General features: G+C 33.7%; 2 protein-coding genes across 4 annotated transcripts; both read left to right on the forward strand.

The window, feature by feature from the left end:
• The first annotated feature begins 719 nt into the window (after positions 1–719).
• Positions 720–15304, forward strand: LOC124450766. Of its 3 annotated transcripts, none has more exons than XM_047001405.1 (2): positions 720–811; positions 10280–15304. In XM_047001405.1, exon 2 carries the CDS (start codon positions 10405–10407, stop codon positions 14752–14754), a length of 4350 nt encoding a protein of 1449 aa, XP_046857361.1. In that variant the 5' UTR covers positions 720–811; positions 10280–10404; the 3' UTR covers positions 14755–15304. The 3 variants fall into 3 exon arrangements, with proteins under 3 accessions (XP_046857361.1, XP_046857360.1, XP_046857362.1); XM_047001404.1 differs by lacking the exon at positions 720–811 and adding an exon at positions 5900–5942; XM_047001406.1 differs by lacking the exon at positions 720–811 and adding an exon at positions 5914–5931.
• Positions 15305–16758: 1454 nt separating this feature from the next.
• LOC124451108 (brefeldin A-inhibited guanine nucleotide-exchange protein 2-like) lies at positions 16759–20454 on the forward strand. Its single transcript, XM_047001734.1, has 4 exons — positions 16759–16798; positions 18299–18432; positions 18739–18859; positions 20324–20454. Exons 1-4 carry the CDS (start codon positions 16759–16761, stop codon positions 20359–20361), a joined length of 333 nt encoding a protein of 110 aa, XP_046857690.1. The 3' UTR covers positions 20362–20454.
• The last annotated feature ends 1349 nt before the right edge of the window (positions 20455–21803 follow it).

The following is a 21803-nucleotide window of genomic DNA, read 5'->3' on the forward strand; positions in this document are numbered from 1 at the left end:
TTCTTGCTAACGCCGCTTTTGATTAATCTCTGTGTGTCTAGCAAAATGTTGATAGTTGTATACAACAAACCATTTCTTTTATAAGTAAGAAAATTTGAAAAATAAGCAAATGTTAAACACAGGAAGAATGTATTTACACAGAGAAAGACGCAACCGAATCTATTTTTATAAATTGTTGATTCATGCAACACAGTGACTTTTAAAATTATAATTTGATCTTGTTTATCTAGCAGTCTTAAGGTTTACTTTTATTGCATCCTTTACTGTTGTATCTACAGTGTTTTTATTGATCATAAGTAATTATAATTGCGTGCAGTTGATGTTTGAAATGTATTCATAATTTACAATGGTTTATTCAATAACAAAGGTTTTTATAATAAGAACTGATTTATTCAAGAATATACATGTATGGATTTTGATTAATGAAGGAAAAATCCATTCACAGTTTCAGAAATCGTGTCTTAATCATTGGCATTCTAATCCTGTCTTAGATAAGTGATTCTCTATCCTGAATTAAAACTTGTGAAAACTTTATAAGATTTAGCAGTAGTCATTTGGAATTTAACAAATCTCAATGTTATTACGTACTCTGCATGAGGTTCTTATTTATGTATTTTTATTTCTATACCAATTGTTTTTAGTCAGTGATATATACTTAGTTATATAACTAGAATGTTCTACATAGACGTCATTAATGTTTTATAATACTGTTTCTTGAAGGAGATCCTGACTCACTCTTCATCTTCGTTCGTTATTCAAATGTGTTTATGTAACAAAACTCATAAGGATAAAAGATTGATGTTACAATAAGGTATAACTCTCATCACCATTTTAATCTGATATGTATGTGGTCGCGTTGTTTATATTAAATCTTTCATCCGTTTGTTGAGTATGTGACATGTAAAGAACTAAAGCAAGCATAATTTTGTTCACACGGTTGTCTTACTTCTAAAACGGAAGTAATTTTAGAAAAATTAAGCGATATTTTAGAATTACATTACCGACATAACAAATTAGCTAAAGCAGCATCTCGATAAAGTATGACTAAACATGCATGAGAAATCATATCTAAATTTATATACCAACTTTCTAACTATTGACAATAAGCTGCATGGTAAAGGAAAGCAAAGTCTGCTCAAATGTATGGGAGAGGTGAAATAGCATACTTGTGTATGGAAAAATGGGAACCTGTGAAAATTTGTATATGGAGGGGCACGTGTCCAATCATGCATCACCTCCCTTCTTGCTGACGCCAATTTTGATTAATCTCTGTGTGTCTGGAAAAATGTTGATAGTTGTATACAACAAACCATTTTTTTTTAAAAGCAAGAAAATTTGAAAAATAAGCAAATGTTAAACACAGAAAGAATGTATTTACACAGAGAAAGTACGCAACTGAATCTACTTTTGTGAATTTTTTATTCATGCAACACAGTGAGCTTTTAAAATTATAATTTGATTTTGTTTATCTAGCAGTGTTAAGGTTTAATTTTATTGCATCCTTTACTGTTGTATCTACAGTGTTTTTATTGATCATAAGTAATTATAATTGCGTGCAGTTGATGTTTGAAATGTATTTATAATTTACAATGGTTTATTCAATAACAAAGGTTTTTATAATAAGAACTGATTTATTCAAGAATATACATGTATGGATTTTGATTAATGAAGGGAAAATCCATTCACAGTTTCGAAAATTGTGTCTTAATCATTGGCATTCAAATCCTGTCTTAGATAAGTGATTCTCTATTCCTGAATAAAACTTGTGAAACTTTATAAGATTTAGCAGTAGTCCTTTGGAATTTGACTAATCTCAATGTTATTATGTACTCTGCATGAGGTTCTTATTTATGTATTTTATTTCATAACAATTGTTTTTAGTCAGTGATGTATACTTAGTTATATAACTAGAATGTTCTACATAGACGTCATTAATGTGTTTTAATACTGTTTGTTGAAGGAGATCCTGACTCACTCTTCATCTTCGTTCGTTATTCAAATGTGTTTATGTAACAAAACTCATAAGGATAAAAGATTGATGTTACAATAAGGTATAACTCTCATCACCATTTTAATCTGATATGTATGTGGTCGCGTTGTTTATATTAAATCTTTCATCCGTTTGTTGAGTATGTGACATGTAAAGAAATAGAGCAAGCATAATTTTGTTCACACGGTCGTCTTACTTCTAAAACGGAAGTAATTTTAGAAAAATTAAGCTACATTTTAGAATTACACTACAGACATAACAAATTAGCTAAAGCAGCATCTCGATAAAGTATGACTTAACATGCATGAGAAATCATATCTAAATTTATATACCAACTTTCTAACTATTGACAATAAAGTGCATGGTAAAGGAAAGGAAAGCCTGTTCAAAGGTATGGGAGAGATGAAATAGCATACTTGTCTATAGAAAAATGGGAATCTGTAAAAATTTATCTAGGAAGGGGCAAGTGTCCAATCATGCATCACCTCTCTTCTTCCTGACGCCACTTTTGACTAATCTCTGTGTGTCTAGCAAAATGTTGATAGTTGTATACAACAAACCGTTTCTTTTAAAAGTAAGAAAATTTGAAAAATAAGCAAATGTTAAACAAAGGAAGAATGTATTTACACTCAGAGGATGAACACGACCGAATCTGTTTTTGTAAAATGTTGATTCATGCAACAACACAGTGAGCTTTTAAAATTATAAATTGATCTTGTTTATCTAGCAGTCTTAAGGTTTACTTTTATTGCATCCTTTACTGTTGTATCTACAGTGTTTTATTGATCATAAGTAATTATAATTGCGTGCAGTTGATATTTGAAATATATTCATAATTTACAATGGTTTATTCAATAACAAAGGTTTTTATAATAAGAACTGATTTATTCAAGAATATACATGTATGGATTTTTGATTAATGAAGGAAAAAATCCATTCACAGTTTCGAAAATTTTGTCTTAATCATTGGCATTCAAATTCTGTCTTAAATAAGTGATTCTCTATTCCTGAGTTAAAACTTGTGAAACTTTATAAGATTTAGCAGTAGTCCTTTGGAATTCTACTAATCTCAATGTTATTATGTACTCTGCATGAGGTTCTTATTTATGTATTTTATTTCAGTAACAGTTATTTTTAGTCAGTGATGTATACTTAGTTATATAACTAGAATGTTCTACATAGACGTCATTAATGTGTTTTAATACTGTTTGTTGAAAGAGATCCTGACTCACTCTTCATCTTCGTTCGTTATTCAAATGTGTTTATGTAACAAAACTCATAAGGATAAAAGATTGATGTTACAATAAGGTATAACTCATCACCATTTTAATCTGATATGTATGTGGTCGCGTTGTTTATATTAAATCTTTCATCCGTTTGTTGAGTATGTGACATGTAAAGAACTAGAGCAAGCATAATTTTGTTCACAAGGTCGTCTTACTTCTAAAACGGAAGTAATTTTAGAAAATTAAGCGATATTTTAGAATTACATTACCGACATAACAAATTAGCTAAAGCAGCATCTCGATAAAGTATGACTAAACATGCATGAGAAATCATATCTAAATTTATATACCAACTTTCTAGCTATTGACAATAAGTTGCATGGTAAAGGAAAGCAAAACCTGTTGAAAGGTATGGGAGAGGTGAAATAGCATACTTGTCTATGAAGAAATGGGAATCTGTGAAAATTTATATAGGGAGGGGCACGTGCCCAATCATGCATCACCTCCCTTCGTGCTGACGCCACTTTTGACTAATTTCAGTGTGTCTAGCAAAATGTTGATAGTTGTATACAACAAACCGTTTCTTTTAAAAGTAAGAAAATTTGAAAAATAAGCAAATGTTAAACAAAGGAAGAATGTATTTACACTCAGAGGATGAACACGACCGAATCTGTTTTTGTAAAATGTTGATTCATGCAACAACACAGTGAGCTTTTAAAATTATAAATTGATCTTGTTTATCTAGCAGTCTTAAGGTTTACTTTTATTGCATCCTTTACTGTTGTATCTACAGTGTCTTTATTGATCATAAGTAATTATAATTGCGTGCAGTTGATGTTTGCCATGTATTCATAATTAACAATGGTTTATTCAATAACAAAGGTTTTTTATAATAAGAACTGACTTATTCAAGAATATACAAGTATGGAATTTTTGATTAATGAAGGGAAAAATCCATTCACAGTTTCGAAAATTTTGTCTTAATCATTGGCATTCAAATCCTGTCTTAAATAAGTGATTCTCTATTCCTGAGTTAAAACTTGTGAAACTTTATAAGATTTAGCAGTAGTCCTTTGGAATTTGACTAATCTCAATGTTATTATGTACTCTGCATAAGGTTCTTATTTATGTATTTTTATTTCAATAACAGTTGTTTTTAGTGAGTGATGTATACTTAGTTATATAACTAGAATACTCTACATAGAAGTCATTAAAGTGTTTTAATACTGTTTGTTGAAGGAGATCCTGACTCACTCTTCATCTTCGTTCGTTATTCAAATGTGTTTATGTAACAAAACTCATAAGGATAAAAGATTGATGTTACAATAAGGTATCAACTCTCATCACCATTTTTAATCTGATATGTATGTGGTCGCGTTGTTTATATTAAATCTTTCATCCGTTTGTTGAGTATGTGTCATGTAAAGAACTAAAGCAAGCATAATTTTGTTCACACAGTCGTCTTACTTCTAAAACGGAAGTAAATTAAAAAAATTAAACGATATATTAGAATTACATTACCGACATAACAAATTAGCTAAAGCAGCATCTCGATAAAGTATGACTGAACATGCATGAGGAATCATATCTAAATTTATATACCAACATTCTAACTATTGACAATAAGCTGCATGGTAAAGGAAAGCAAAACCTGTTCAAAGGTATGGGAGAGGTGAAATAGCATACTTGTCTATGAAGAAATGGGAATCTGTGAAAATTTATATAGGGAGGGGCACGTGTCCAATCATGCATTACCTCCATTCTTGCTAACGCCGCTTTTGATTAATCTCTGTGTGTCTAACAAAATGTTGATTGTTGCATACAACAAACCATTTCTTTTAAAAGTAAGAAAATTTAAAAAAATATGCAAATGTTGAACACAGGAAGATTGTATTTACACAGAGAAAAAATGAAACCGAATCTATTTTGTAAATTGTTGATTCATGCAACACAGTGAGGTTTTAAAATTATGATTTGATCTTGTTTATCTAGCAGTCTTAAGGTTTACTTGCATTGCATGCTTTACTGTTGTATCTAAAATATCTTTATTGATCATAAGTAATTATAATTGCGTGCAGTTGATGTTTGACATGTATTTATAATTTACAATGATTTATTCAATAGCAAAGATTTTTTATAATAAGAACTGATTTATTCAAGAATATACATGAATGGAATTTTTCATTACTGAGGGGAAAAATCCATTCACAGTTTCGAAAATCGTGTCTTAATCATTGGCATTCAAATCCTGTCTTAGATAAGTGATTCTCTCTTCCTGAAATAAAACTTGTGAAACTTTATAAGATTTAGCAGCAGTCCTTTGGAATTCTACTAATCTCAATGTTATTATGTACTCTGCATGAGGTTCTTATTTATGTATTTTATTTTAAAATAATTGTTTTTAGTCAGTGATGTATACTTAGTTATATAACAAGAATGTTCTACATAGATGTCATTAATGTTTTATAATACTGTTTGTTGATGGAGATCCTGACTCTCTCTTTATCTTAGTTCGTTATTTAAATGTGTTTATATAACAAAACTTGCATGGATAAAAAGCTGGTGTTTCATTAATGTATAAATTATGATCACCATTTTTTAAATGATATGTATGTAGTCGCGTTTTTTATATTAAATTTCTTTTCTTTTGTTAGGTACGCAAGCATAATTTTGTCCACACAATCGTCGTATATGAAGTCTTATTTCTAAAACAAAGTTAATTTTACGTAAGTTAACCGAGATTTTGTGTTTACATTTCATACTTAACAATTTTTATACTGAAGCATTGCGTAGTATGAAGTATGACTACAAACAAATTAGGAAATTGATCGAGACTTACCTGAAATTCAAGTTCCATTGGGATTCTATTAGCATCTACAGAGCAGAGATTACACGAGAGATACTACGCATGCGCACATTGGTCATGTTTCAAAGATAGTGGCCATATGAACCGCCGAAATGTGCATATGAACGATATGCAGGGAGGCAGTAAGATGATGGGTGGGCGTGTAAACTCTGCTCTGTAGATGCTAATTGAATGCCAATCGAACTTCAACTTCAGGTAAGCTCGTTCAATTTCCTAATTCTATTAGCATCTACCGCAGAGATCCCACGAGATTTGAAAGTCATGTGGACACACTCCATGCCTACACGCAAAGAAGACATTAAGTTATAAACTTATTTTCATTGGAGATGTGTCAAACATACCCAGAAAGAGTAACAAATATGAAGTTAAAGTATTTCCTTCTCTTGCACTATACATGCAAGTATATATGTTCTGAACTCCCTGCTAAGTTCAACTAAAGAGAATTCTCAACCAATATCTCTCTTATTGGGACGCTGAAAGAATGGCATTCCCAAACTCCGCATCTCCACATTGAGACACAACGTTCTTATTGTAAAACCGATTAAAAACGCAATCAGTCTTCCAACTTGCAGCTTTCAGTATAGAGTTTATCAAAACATCACATTGCTTCCCCTTGTTGGTGGCTGCGGCTCGTGTACTATGTGGGTGAACGTTTCTATGTCAATTCCTGCAGTTTGCATGACAACCTTTATCCAACGAGATATAGATGACTTTGATACTTTATGAAAGGGTCGAATTGTGCAAAGAAATAGTTGATTTTCCTAACCCCGAATGTGAACAGTACGTTTAATATATTCTTCCATGACTGAGGCAACACATCGTCGGTGATCGGCAGGGAGCTTTGGTATCACTAAAGTAGGTTGAATGCGTGTTGGTCCAGATTTTTTGACAAGTTGGTCGATATAGAAGGTGTATGAGTCCTCTTCCCTCTTTACAGTTGAGAGTTTCATGAGGTGGAGTGATGGAGCACGCTGCCCTGTCACTAATGCACCCAGCATTACCAACTTATGAGTTAGCTGTTGTAGGGTTAAGTCTTCTACTGCGGGACGTGTCTTTAAATACTCTTATACAATGGAGGTGTCATCTCTGAACCATATAATGTGTACCACTCGTAGAATTCCCTTCAGTAATGACTAATGAAAATAACATACTTCGAGCAGTGTTTATGCAACTGTAACTCATCCCTTGATTAAATAAATGCTGTAGAAAGTCTAGAACTTCCTGTAAAGTTGGATGAAGGGGATCTGCATTTTGCTTGTTAGTATAGAGTTACCACTTGTTAAGGTACACCTGATATTGTTTTTGTGTTCCTGGCCGCCAGGAATTAAGTATTGTTCCTTGAGCCTGTGGTGAAATGCCCTTACTTGAGAGTGATCTCCGGATAAGAGACAAGCTATCAGTCTCAGTCTCCCTTTGAGTAGATGTTCTTTTGTTTGATTGGATAGTAAGCTCACGTTGCTTTTGTTTTTGGGTAGGAGAATGGGTCGGTGAATCACTAATCTTGCCAGTATCGGATACCAGGATTGAGTTGGCCAACTCGGCACGATGAGAATTGTCTGTGCCTGGGCCATATCTACTTTTTGTAAAACTTGTCATATAACAATAAAGGGTGGAAAAGCATAAAGAAACAATTTACTCCCATCAAAGCAAAAAGCGTCAATAGCCCACGCCTGTGGATATGGCTGCCACGAGACATTGGGTTTAAGTTGATAGTTTAGTCTTAAAGCAAACATGTCAACTTCTGGGGTCCCAAAATATGCTGTTATTTCAAGAAATAATTCAGCATCAAGCTTCCATTCTTTAGAATAATCAAATGCTCTAGAAGCTTTGTCAGCCACCACAATAAGTTTCCCAGGGATATAGCTGACTGTTAACCATATGTCCCTGATTCTGCCCCACGCCCATATTTCCCTTGCAATTTTATTGCAATGATGAGAGTGGCAGCCCCCCATGTGGTTAATATATGCAAGTGCAGTGGTATAATCGGTCATTGCTTTAATGTGAATGTGGGCTAGATCTCTTCAGAGAGATTGTAGCCCAAACAGTATTGCTTGGAGTTCCAGGCAGTTAATGTGCGAGTCTTTTCGGTTATTGACTATTCGTCTGGGGTTGCCTGTTTGTTAATACGTGCGCCCCCTCCCTTAGTAGAGGCGTCCGTATACAATACGTGGTCAATCTTGCCATGATTCAGATGTTTTTTGAACTCATATGCATTATTAATCCACCAAGATACGTCCTCCAGCGCCGGAGGGAAGAGTTTCAATGTCGAATCAAAGTTACCCCTTTTAGACTTAAGGGCTGTTGTTTTCTCCCTATCAGGATCACGATAAAACAGTGGGCCATATTCAACGTCAGGAAAACAAGCTACCATCATACCAATTAGCTTGGTCACTTCCCGTATGCTTGGAGAGTCAGATTTTAGCACCCCTCTGGCAACCTCGCATAATTTGTTGTGTTTCGCTATGGATATATAGATAGTCATATCTATTGAATTTAGCACAAACCCTAAATGCTGTAAAGTCTGTGTGGGTTCTGTAACAGATTTATCTTTATGGGGTAGAAATCCTAACTTCTGAAACGATTGTAGAGTGTCATATACGTTTTGCTCGCATTCTGACTAGGAGTAGCCCATTAAAAAAGAGTCATTAATGTAACCGCTAGAAATGTACCGAAGCTCCCTGCCGTGAGGTGATAGGCAAGGGGGCATTTTACCTTCGCCAGTAATAAAATAAGGGCCGGCGCTTCCCCATTTGGACACATGAAAATTGCAAAATTGAAGATTATAGAAAAAGTAATGAAGGATTTGTGTATTATTTGTACTTTTCTTACGTTATCTCATCATGCAGAAGACATTCATCAACTGTTAAGTTTTTAGAAATTCTCGTAGCATCTTTAAACGGAATCACCCTTTAAGTGTTATCAATATAAGCAGGCATGTGGCTAGCATGTAAAATTTGGGGAGCAACAACATTTTTTTGGGGGGGGAGCAGTTGTAGACATCAAGTTATACTGTGTTATAACAATAATATAATTTATCACTAGTAAGTTTTTGTTGGTAGCCGCTGTGCATGCGCGGCTAACCACTATGCCATACTAAAAAAGTGTCTGAGTGAGGCAGTGAGGCAGGCAGTGTTTGTTCGTCGTGATATCCTTGGTTGTGTCATCGCTGATAGTCGCATATGCAAACGATGACTAATAGAATTGTTTTAAGTAAAGTCAATACTTATGTTGTTCTTTAATTACCTATGCTTTAGAGCGTACAATCTGCACTTTGTTTTTTGTGACTATAGTCAAAACCTTGCAGCTGAAAATATCATTCATTTATACGCTATACTGGTGATTACAGACGTCAAATTTATCTCGTTTGGGCAAAAAATACAAGGAACTTGATACTATGTGCAGTCTGTACTTGTATTTTGTTCTGTATTTTATTCATATGTCGCGTTGTTTATCTCTCACCCTGTGTTTTGTGTTTTGGTGAGGAAAATGTAAAGCAGATAAGAGATAGTTTTCTTATTTTCATTTCAATTAGTAATGATGACGATTTGAATTTAACAGATTGTCAAAAATGACGAAGAATTTAAATATATAATTAGAGTTAAGCTATAGTCCTTTGGGATACTACTGCAGTTTAGCGGACACCTTTGACGCTGACCAAAACCCTACCCCATAGTCACAAGGAAAAACGAGCCCGCAGTCACAAGCGCTTCGGGTGCCCGCTAAACTGCAGTCTAGCAAAAATATAAATTGGAACAGAATCATCAGCAATATAGTCCTATCAAAATGTTATTAAGCAAATATTCATACAACAAAGCAAACCAGTTTGATATATCCTGTTAAAAGAACGACGTATCTGTTCACCACACGATTGTTAGACAAATAAGATATATTATTTATTAACTAGGCGTTACTATCGCAAGGTATTTGCTGCCTCTCGCGCCGAGTAGGCGAAAATATTATCATTTTAAGTGTTTTCCCATTGTATCAAGCCTACTATTTTCATGCCTTGATGTGAGATCAATTACTGGGTCATGTCACTAGGCAGTGAACACAATTTTTATCAAGAGAAAGAAATGAAGCACACAAGTCTTCATAAATGACTTTTGGTACTATTTTTAATTTATCCTTTTAACTTTTGTAAACATTTTGTACATATTAAATTATACCTTTGTTCACAAACTCATTCCTTATTTCTAGAATAAAAAATGGTTTCGCCACCTAATAAATTAAAGATTGAGGAAAATGGATCTCGTTGTGCTCATTTTGTACATTGCAAATTGATGCTTTTTGCACAAACTTGCTCTTCATTTCTTGCTTGAAAAATGGCTTCACCGCCTAAAAAACTGAAGTTTGAGGCAAACGGATCTCGTTTAAGTAAACTTTTGATAAATAAAGGAACACAAGCCTTAAAAACAAAATTGCAAATCATTATAAATCTTCAATCATCAAACTTAAAAGATAAACTTAATGATCCTTCTACAAAGAGTAAATTGACATCACTAAAATTCAAAGTCATCAACAAAGAGCAATGGAATCTTCTTTACCCGTCGACTGGCTCACCTGACATTAAAAACTTTGATATTTCATTATTGACTGTCTTGTTGCGTAACATATGTGGTCTAACAGCTCCACATGGTGGATGGAATAATCTCCCTTCCTCTTCAGAGTCTTCAATCTCAGCAAACATTGCAAGAATAAAGTTTTATCGAAACAAAGTGTACGGTCACATAACTACAACTAGTATAGATGACAGTGAGTTTGAGTACTTGTGGCAGGAAATTTCAAAAGCATTGGTTGGTCTGGGTATTCAACAAACTGAAATAGATGAATTGAAGGAAGCTCGTCTCAGTCCTGATGAAGCAAATTATATTGAATTGTTAAAAAACTGGTGTGCAGTTGCTAACAAAACAAAAGAAGGTGTGGAAGATATAAAAAATGACGTTAAGGAAATTAAAGAAATTGTGTCAACAAAAGCTGATGTAGCTGAAATTACACAAGTGATGGCAACAAAAGCTGATGTAGTAGAAATTAAACAAGATATGGCAACAAAAGCTGATGTAGCTGGAGTAAAAGACATGTTGCAAGTCAAAACATGTTCAGATCTCAAGAAACTTGGAAAGTGCAATTTCAAAGGTGTTATAAAAGATCTCAACAAGAAATACCTTGAAGGCACTAGACAATGGTTATTTGAAGAACTCGACATTTGGTTTGAAGATGAAAGTGAAGATGCTTCTAATGTCATGATTTTGATTGCTGGTCCAGGCGTTGGTAAAAGTGTGTTTGCTGCTGAGTTGTGTCGACGATATTCCGAAAAGAAGAAACTTGCTGCTTGTCATTTCTGCAGATATAATAGATCAGATTATAGAAATCCTCGAATATTGATAGAATCACTGGCCAGCAGCATGTGTGATACAATATCAGAGTTTAAATCTAAACTGAATGAAGAATTACAGAGAAACCATTCCAAAGAATCGATCACCGCTGCATTCCGTGTTTTATTAAATGATCCATTGCATTTATTGGAAGATCATGAACCAATGCTTTTGGTTATTGATGCGTTAGATGAAAGTCAAGTTAAGGGCAAAAGTGAATTATTGGAATTGATTTCTGATGAATTTTGCCGACTGCCTAAATGGATTAAAATCTTCATCACCAGTCGTCCAGAACTTCCTGTTAAAAAGGAATTGAAAGACATGAATCCTGTAGAAATAGAAACTCGACCTCATGATAGAAAGAACAAATCCGATCTGTGCAAGTATTTAGCACATGAGTTGAAGAGTAATTTCTTCGTTGCTGACTGGCGGCACAAAAACAGTTATGACAGTGATGACAGTGATGACAGTGATGACAGTGATGACAGTGATGAGTATGAAAAATGCGCGGGTTCGTTTCTGTACGCTTACCACGCACAAGAGAGTTTAAAAAAAGAAAAAACTGAGCTAACTGTCAAGAATATTAAACAATTGGTTCCTAATGGGTTGAGTAAATTTTACACAGAACAATTCAAGAGATTAAAAAAATTATTGAAAAAAATAATTTTATCAACACACAAAACCGTTACTTCCGACTTTACAGAAAACTTTACGGAATGTCTTGAAGTGTTAGTGACTTATCAAAGTATTTTGCCTTTGTCTTTTCTTCTTCATTGTTTGGGTTTTTCTGATGACATGAAGTTTAAAGATCGTTTTAAAATACATGGAGTGCTATCTCAATTTTTTCCAATTTACGATGATTATTTGACCGTTTATCACAAGTCTCTCGTTGATTGGTTGAAATCAGATGGTTATGAAGAGCATGAGTTTACAGTTGATCCAAAAAATGGTCATAAGTTCTTATGGCATGCTTGTGAGAAAGTGTTTAAACACATCAGGTCGATGAACATTTTTAAAGGTCAGATGAGCACTGCTATGATTCACTATGCTTTGAAGAATGGAATCTATCATATGTTAAAATGTCGCAAAAATGTTGACTTTAGCTGGGCAGTAGATGTCAAAGTGGTTTGTGCGAGGTTAATGGTTGTGGAAGACATTGAAGTGGATACCTTTGAGTCTGAATTGTTTGAAATCATTAAGGAACGACGTCCTTTTTTAAAAAAAGATGTACTTGAGGAACTACTATTTCATTTATTTATGATAAGGAAGGTGTTATATAAGTATGATGAAAGCTTACTTTATTTACAAATTATTGCAAACAGAATTCATGGCAGTAACGAAAAAAGATTATTGGCAAGGGATTTATTGAAACAAGGAAAGCTTACTTGGGTTGAGAATTTAAACTCAACATATCTAACAAACCATCATCATTTGACTGTCTCCTTGCGTGCTAACGTTACATGTCTTTGTGTGTCGTCCAATGATGAACTTCTTGCTGTAGGATATGAAAATGGTCAAATATCTATTTTTGAACTTCCTGATTTTAAGCAACGATGGACTCTAGGCACTGCACTCGATGATTCAAGGTTGGATAAGTGGGATGATGTAGACACATTTATTTTCCTGTATGACATCTATGACTATGCAACATCAAAGAAATTTGGTTTTGTACGTGGGAACATATGTTGTTGCTCCTTTTCACCTAACGGAAGTAGACTGGTAACTAGTGATGGATCTACTGAAGTAAAGTTGTGGGATGTTAACAATGGACGTTTGTTATTATGTTTACAGTCAGATGATGTCGTTAATCGTTGCTCTTTCTTATATTCTGGTTTGTTTATTACAGCAAAATATGTAAAACATTACAATGGATTTCCTAAAGATGGTTTTTATAAAAGAGTGTTCATTGCATGGAATTCATTAACTTTGCAAAGAATCGATCGACGCTGCGTTGTTGATTACCAAAAACTACAATACACCGATAAATATTCAGAGTTCTTTGTTGCAAAGTTCTTCTGGACTTCGTTTTTTTTTGAATTTCCAAAGGCAATCGATATTTTTTCAAGTGGAAAGTATGATTCACGACGTTTACATTCAATGATAATACACAATTATCGTGATTGTATTTTTTATCATACAAAGCAGAATGGAAAGCTTTCTGAAGTCAGTCAGTTGAAAAAATACAACGATCAAGGAGAAATCGTGTTTTGTTTACCAAATGTTGAGTGTCCATGTTTTTGGAGGACTCTTAACAAAGTCCATCCAATCTCGTTTAAGGAATTTTACGTTGTGCCGTATTTTTCCAAGCTTAAAATTTTCAAAATTGATCATCTTTGGAGACCTTCATTTATCTTTGAAAAATTTAAAATTGAATGTTGTTGTTTTTCACCGGATGGATCTTTTTTTGCTGCTTTCGCTGTTGGTGACCACGTCAACATTTATATTTGGAGCATTGAACGTTGCACTATTATTCAAACTGTACCAATGCAACTGAAGGATGTATTTGGATGTTGGTGGTCAGATGGTTTACTGTGGATATGGGATGGTTCTGATCATCTTACGAAGATATCAACTTCGTCTGAAAATTTTGTAGATTCTACACAAGCAAAGCATGTTAACATTGGATTTAAACCTAAGAAAATCTTAACATTTGGTGATGTCTTAGTTTGTATTGACGAAGAAAAGTTTGTTCAAGTTGTTAGAATTACCAAGGGTGAGATACAATACAACAAAAGACTTCCTGTCCATAGTTCAAAATTTAAAGCAGCAGCTGTATCACCTGATAATTCTGTTATTTTAACTGTAATTAAAACAGAATACACATTATGGAAATGGGGAAATAACAACAATGAACTTTACTTGAAACCTTGGCATACTGCAGAAATATCCATAGCAGATGTCTTGGGAAAAATTGTTGAAGAACAGGAAACTGTAAATGATCTAACGTTCAACTGCTTTATAAGTGATAGTAAACAAGCAGTCATAACATTTTGCAAAGACTTGGATACGAACTTTTGTGTAATTAATGTTCACGAGAATGGTGATGTGAATGACTTTGTATGTGGTATCAGTTTATATTTTTTGCACTCGAACCTAATTGTACACAAATCTTATTACATTGGAGTGTTTGATGGGTCATTGGTTGCTGTAGATTTAAAGAGTCGTAAAGTATGCGCTAAATTTGACGAAAAATGTCATTTAATGTCTATTATAACTCTGCATTCCAATACAGGAAGTTTAGCTATTGTTGAGAGTTTAAATTGCAGAATTCAATTTTTAAAACTTAATGTTCCTGAATAAATACATCAACTCAAACTTTAATAGTAAATTCAAAAACCTTTTGAGAAAATTTCACTTAGATGTTGATGGTCGTAAGGATGATTGCTTGTTTCCACCTACTATAATTTTCTACAGAAGAAGTATTCTTATTCTACCAGGCAATCTTTAAGAAATTATTTATATGTTCAAAAAATAAATTTGGATTAATTTTGCGAAAGATCTTTTAAATTTATCGGTACTATTTCTTGGAATGTCTTACCTCCTGCTATTAAAGAATGTAAAATATTATCTATGTTTTGCAATAATCTGAAATGATGTATAATTGCTTTATATTACACAAATGACTTGTATTTAAAAAGAGCGCTTCTATACTAATTGATCATGAATATTTGTGTATTCCTTTCTAAGATTCTACTGTAATCTTCATAAATGAATTGTCATTTAAACAGGGCATCCTCTAGATTAAACTACTACTGTAAGATGCTCTGTCAAACTTATCATTATGTATTGTATCTCTGAACAAATTTCATGTTGATGATTTACTTTTTAATAAAAATGTATGGTTAGATAATTTGGTTATTTTTATTTAACAAATAGATAACATTTAACAATTGTCTATACAGTTATAGATACACGGGTGTGACGTCATTGTGATAAAAACTGAGTGGCCACGAGCCGCCGGGGTAAATCAATGTTTGAAAACCGGATTTTTTCTTTTCTTTTTGCTCAAATGCGTCCAATGCTTTAACTAGGCATTCTTAATTTCTTTATTTGCCCATTCAGGGATATATTCAGGTAAATATTCAAATATATTCTCCGTTCGTTTGTCATTTAAAAACAAGGAATTTTCTGTGACCACAATTCCGTGCGTCTGTCCTCTTATCGATCATAGCTCTCGACCAATGAAATTGCTTAAATTCTTCCGGCTATTATATAATATTATAAATAAGACGTTCACTACATAGAAATGAAAGAATGTCGACAACTCATTCATTGTGAGTCATTTGATAATATGGTGTTGTAGATGAAGATTATTTTGATGAAGTTATAGATTGACTTTCTTTAGACATGCTTTCAAGAACTGTGAATACAATTTACCTTACGCATGTTAATATCGTGAAAACAAGTTTTGTATGATGTTAAAAATTCACATTTATAAATCATCATCATGATGTCATGTCATGTCATTGGGTTTTATGGTCATTTATTGAAAAATGTGAGAGATAATTTTTGTACGTTTGTTATGTATATATGACCTTAAAGACAGAAAATGTTATATACTGTCAACAATTCCCGTATGTAAAAACATCTTCATTACGTCATGTCGATAACTGAGATGAAAATTAATGATTAAAACTTTTACGATTTTGGCATAAGTTCGTTTGAACTTAAGAATTGAATTTTTTTGATTAAAATATTGAAGAATGATAAACTTCACTTTCTATTTTCATTTTTTAAAATAAAATTTGTCATAATGTTGATGGAAATACAACGCTCAATATTTAGCTATGGTTCTAACTTGTAACATTTGTTCACACAACAATAAACGTTTTAAGGTAAATGGTTTGTACCCGGGAGTATCGTTACATGTTTGTAAATGTAGATCGTCCAGGTTGGTATAGTCCTGAGAAGGACTGTTTTTGTTGTTTTTGACTAACGTTTCGACAACCTTAACGGTAGTCATCTTCAGAGTCAAACTGAGCCTTGTTGACTGACGTTTCGACAACCTTAGCGGTAGTCATCTTCAGAGTCAAACTGAGCCTTGTTGACTGACGTTTCGACAACCTTAACGGTAGTCATCTTCAGAGTCAAACTGAGCTTTGTTGACTGACGTTTCGACAACCTTAGCGGTAGTCATCTTCAGAGTCAAACTGAGCCATGTTGACTGACGTTTCGACAACCTTATCGGTAGTTATCTTCAGAGTCAAACTGAGCCTTGTTGACTGACGTTTCGACAACCTTAGCGGTAGCCCTTCTCAGGACTATACCAGTCCCGAGAACAGCCTTGTCGACACGTCAGTCAACATGGCTCAGTTTGACTCTGAAGATGAAATGATCAAGTGCTGCAAGTAAACAGTTGGTTTTCACTAGTTATTTTTTTTAATGCATACTAAAATATTTCAGTTTGTTAAGAAAAATTACAGCAAAATAGTCTATTTTAAAAAGCGTTCATTGCATTTCTAAGAGAAAAAAATGTCGCTAAGTAATTGCAGGAAGCATAAAAACTTATGCGATCAACAAAAAAGCAAGGGACACCAAGTAACCGGAATCAGATTGGAAAAGAAAAGTTTTAAACTACGACGTTATTTGATACTGAATCAAAGGTTTTACCAAAATCAAAGGATACCACTCGAACAAAATCTGTATGCTCGTTCAACATTTTAACCAAAGATACCAACGTCTGTAACCTTTACAACTTAACTAACATATATTACTGAAAGTACTTAACAAAAAACGGAAAATGCCAAATGAGAAATTTTTTTAACCTAGTGCAGAGAAGCCTATACCTCATCAAAGGAGCCTTCGCTAAAAGTATTATCTTTTCTTAAATGAAGTACACAAACTTAGTGTTTCCTGTTTCTAATTTCTTATTTGCATTTTTATTTGAGGGAGAAACTTTTCCTTCTTATTTCAATGTAATAAACCATATTTAATTATTTGTACTTTGCTTCAAGTTTTCTCTTATGCCAAAGCAGACAAGTATCTCCAAAGTTTGAACGCTTCTAGCAGGGTATTTATATAAACAACTAATATTTGAAATACCATCGATCAATTTTCTATAAAAGCGATTGTGTTAAGTAGCGTAGTCAGTTCTCAAGTTTAGTCACGCTATGAAAATTTCGGAACTTTATGATCATTTATTTCTTTGGAAACCTTTTGTTTTCATTGAGAGTCTTTCACTGATCATCAGAAAGTTTAATAAAAGGAATTGTATTTTTTTAATGTACACCGTGAATGTTTAACGACATCAAAACTCAATGTTCTAAAGCTATTCATCCGACATCACTATTTACTTAATAAAAACTTAAATTGTGTTTGCATTAGCCTGTACAGACATGCGTATCTGAGCTACATCAATTATATCAATCAAAGATAATTTGCAACTGAATCATGAATACATGTTAGAGAAAAATTTTTAATTTTTTTCTTGAAGTTGTCTGTTTCGCATTACTATTATTTACAACAGAACTAAAAGATTTTTTTGTGTTTTTACTGGCTTATGCAAACCTTGAGACTTTGGTGAGAACTCTCTATCTGTTGCAAAATGTCAACTTTCGGTGTAAATCTTGCACTGACATTGTCTCAAGTTCTCCCAAATGTCTTCTCCATTTGCTTAACCCTGTGCAACAATTAAGCATCTTTTGTTTTCAAATCCCATCCTATATTCAATCTTCACCATCCTTTCGTTCAAATTTTCTCCGTGGGTGTGCAAGAGGTGAGGTGTGACCTTTCCCTTACTAATTATCAATATACCAAACAATCAAATTTATGATTTTATCTTCCTGTCATCCATTAATATCCATTCATATTAGCCATTAATGTCCATTCGTGTCTTCTATTGCAGACGCACAGACGGTTGTTGATATATATTTAAATTACGACTGTGAATTGGTTTTGTCGAATATCTTTCAAAGATTGATCAATGATTTGTCTAAAGTTGCCCAAGGACGTCAAGCTATTGAATTAGGAGCGACACAAGTAAGTTGATGAATATGTTTCATAATGTTTACTTATCTACATTCTCTTGTTCATATCTATGCCACTCGAAGAGGACTGGAACGTAGTCTATTATTATGAAAAGGACTGGAACGTAGTCTATCAACATGAAAAAACTGGAGCGTAGTCTATCAACATGATAAAACTGGAGCATAGTCTATCAACATGAAAAGGACTAGAACATGTCTCTAATATTTTGTGCTGACAATGTTGATTATAATACATTTTTTTATCACGTTTTTATATGAATAGTATTAATGTCGTCTTATTTTTATATGATTTTTCCAGGTTCAAGAACGCAGTATTCGTATCAAAGGTCTGGAATGTTTCGTTTTAATTCTTAAATGTATGGTAGAATGGAGCCGGGATCTTTACTTTAAACCTGATTCTCAAGTGGACGATAATTTTGGTGAGTTTTAACATCTTTATGAAACTGAAGAAACTCGCATGTAGCGAATATAAACTTAATATTGTTATACATTTCGATAAGTTATCGCTTTATGATCCATTGTGCCCCTCTTCTGATATCGGCTACTCTGAAGTTTTTTGTCTTCATCAAGATTCCATCTTTCTATACTCTGTATCCTCTATTTATCGAAGGTACTCCATTATTTTCTTATACACACGTTAATGTTCTTAATCGTAACTAGTTGCTCGACAATTGTAGTTAACCTCTCAGGGTCTAAGTTATCCCTTTGTTATCTTTTTTACCCTTGCTGGTCTCGCGGTAGATCAAGGCTATATCTTAATGTTTATAGTTACTCATTATTGACCCATGCTACACTCAATGTTCCAGTCCATCTCTCAGTAATCTATACTATCTTCCCGATCGTCTAGGCTATCTGTTAATAGTAAGGACTTTAGTTGAAGAGGGGGACACGTAACAGATGAAAAGCTGACAAACCTGTGGCCCTCTAACTAGATTATACAGCATTACAAAAAATGATAAATGAATAAATATATAAATAATTACAAAATTCTATAATAAAAATAGCAATACATATTAAAAATATTCAGAAAGATAAAATTAATTTATAAAAATTTAAAATTAGATAATGTGCTATTGCTTAAATCTGTTTCAAAGTTGTCCAGGTTTTTATATGAGCTTATAAAATGCTTTTTCACAGCTGTTTTGAATTGTTTTACACTAGGCTTTTTTTTGATATCATGGGGAAGGCTGTTCCATAACTTAACTGCGTCAACACTGAATGCCTTGCCACCATCGTTATTTCTTAGGTATTTGGGACACAATAAATTTAAATTGCCATGTCTGGTAGACCTATTGTGTACAGAACTGTTCGTCTTGAGCAAATCTCTGATGTAAATCGGAACATCGCATTTGAAGCTCTTAAAAATCATGGTACATTTGTTTAGTTAATTTCGTCAAAAAAAGGCAACCAGCCTAGTTTACTAAAGTTTACAACTTTTCTAGAATAAGGGTCTACTCCAAGAATTACTCGGGCAGCCCTTTTCTTTAACCTTAGGAGACAGTGGATTTCTTTAACGTCGCAGGTATTCCAAACCATGCTCCCGTACATAAGGACGGGTTTAATCATGGCGTTATAGTATAAAAGTCTTTCTTTTATTGGAAGGTATCTCTTTATCTTTTTCAATAAACCAATACGCTGAGAAAGCTTGGCCTTTAGGCTAGAAATGTGGTCACTAAATCTTGATCGATTGTTACACCAAGCAATTTATAAGAGGTTACTTGTTCAATTTCGGCCCCATCAATGGTCACTGACAGGTGATTGCCATCAACAAATGATGAATGTAGCCTTTTTCCTGTGATAAGTAATGCTTTGGTTTTAACAGCGTTTAGGACCATCCCATTTTCGCTAGACTATTTACTTAATTTATCCATGTATTCTTGAAGACGTCGTTCCAATTCCAAAGGTGCATTATCGATATTAGCGCTGGCTTTAAATGTGGTGTCATCCGCGTAAGCATGAATAGTTGAGTCCGATCCAACAGCTTCGGGAAGATAATTGACGAAAATTAAAAACAGTAGAGGTCCTAATATGCTACCTTGAGGAACTTTATTGGTTAGTATAAGTTGTGACGAAGTCGAGTTATTTACAGTAACACACTGTTTGCGATTGAATAGATAGCTTTGCAATAGCTTTACAACATCTGGGAATCCATATGATCTTAACTTTACTAGGAGAATGTCATGATTGATCAAGTCCAATGCCTTGCTATAGTCCACAAAGACTAAGCCGCTGACATTGTTCTTATCAAGGTCAAGAAGGACTTGGTCCAGAAGAAACAATAAAGCAGTATCCGTGGAGTGGTTTTTACGGAACCCTGATTGGAAGCGGTATAAAAGTGCATTTTCTGTTAAGTAGGTGTTCATTGCATTGAAGATGTGTCTTTCAAAGACTTTAGAAAGAATAGGCAAAATACTAATAGGACGATAGTTTTGAATATCTTGCTTGTTTCCTTGATTCTTGAATAGTGGTTTAACCTTTGCTATTTTCCTTTGTGAGGGAAATGTACAAGTTTCAATACAGTGATTTATAATTTTAGCTATGGAGCATGATATTTCATTGAAATATCTTGCTCCTTAGAACTCTGAAATATCTTAGAACATTGAAGTATCATGCTTTCCTTAGAACTCTGGCACCAAGCCCATCGATTCCCGTGGCTTTGTGTGTAGGTATACTTAGAAGATAATCGTTAACCTCACTAGGAGTTATTTGCGGAATAAGATTATCAATTTGACTGTTAGATTTGTCTTGTAGACCAGGAAGAGCATCATAATGAAGTATAGGTGCCGCTTTTATAAGACGTTTATATACATCAGCGAAGAAGCGGTTAAAGCGTTCAGCGATTGAATGGTCATCCTTTATCAGGTTGTTGTTTTCGTCAGCAATAGGGACGGAGTCGACATTATTCCTTGTATCTTTAGATAGGTCTTTAATTAAAGACCAAAGTTTCTTTGGACATTTTTGATTTTTACTGAACTGAGTTTTAAAGTGCTGTTCCTTCGCATTTCTTAGTTTCCTCGTCACCTTGTTTTTAATCAGTTTAAAAGCAGACCAATCTTGTTCATTTTGTGTTCTCCTGGTCCTCTTTAGAAGATTATCGCGTTTATTTATTTCTTTGTATAGATCATTAGTGAACCATTTTGGCTGATTGAAGGCACTGAACAATATTGGATTAACACAGATGGTAAATAGAGTAACAAGACCTGCCTCTGATGCATTCTTAGACCATATTTATTCTAGTCATCCTGTTAGAATTAGAGAAGTAGCCATAGGTAAATCTGGACTTTCCGATCACTGGCAGTCATTATCTTGATGTGCTGCACAAAACCATGGATGCACAACGTAAACAGCATCAAGATAGTGACC

This window comes from Xenia sp. Carnegie-2017, unplaced genomic scaffold (assembly GCF_021976095.1).
Source record: "Xenia sp. Carnegie-2017 unplaced genomic scaffold, XeniaSp_v1 HiC_scaffold_24, whole genome shotgun sequence".
Classification (NCBI taxonomy): Eukaryota; Metazoa; Cnidaria; class Anthozoa; order Malacalcyonacea; family Xeniidae; genus Xenia; species Xenia sp. Carnegie-2017.

What these genes read in the sequence shown, in the direction of transcription:
- LOC124450766 (XM_047001405.1), top strand. Translation starts at nt 10,405, where the DNA reads ATGGCTTCACCGCCTAAAAAACTGAAGTTTGAGGCAAACGGATCTCGT.
- LOC124451108 (XM_047001734.1), top strand. Translation starts at nt 16,759, where the DNA reads ATGGCTCAGTTTGACTCTGAAGATGAAATGATCAAGTGCT. An exon ending in TTGAATTAGGAGCGACACAA is followed by an intron (nt 18,433 to 18,738) that starts GTAAGTTGATGA and finishes TGATTTTTCCAG; the next exon opens with GTTCAAGAACGCAGTATTCG. An exon ending in TCAAGTGGACGATAATTTTG is followed by an intron (nt 18,860 to 20,323) that starts GTGAGTTTTAAC and finishes GTATTCTTGAAG; the next exon opens with ACGTCGTTCCAATTCCAAAG.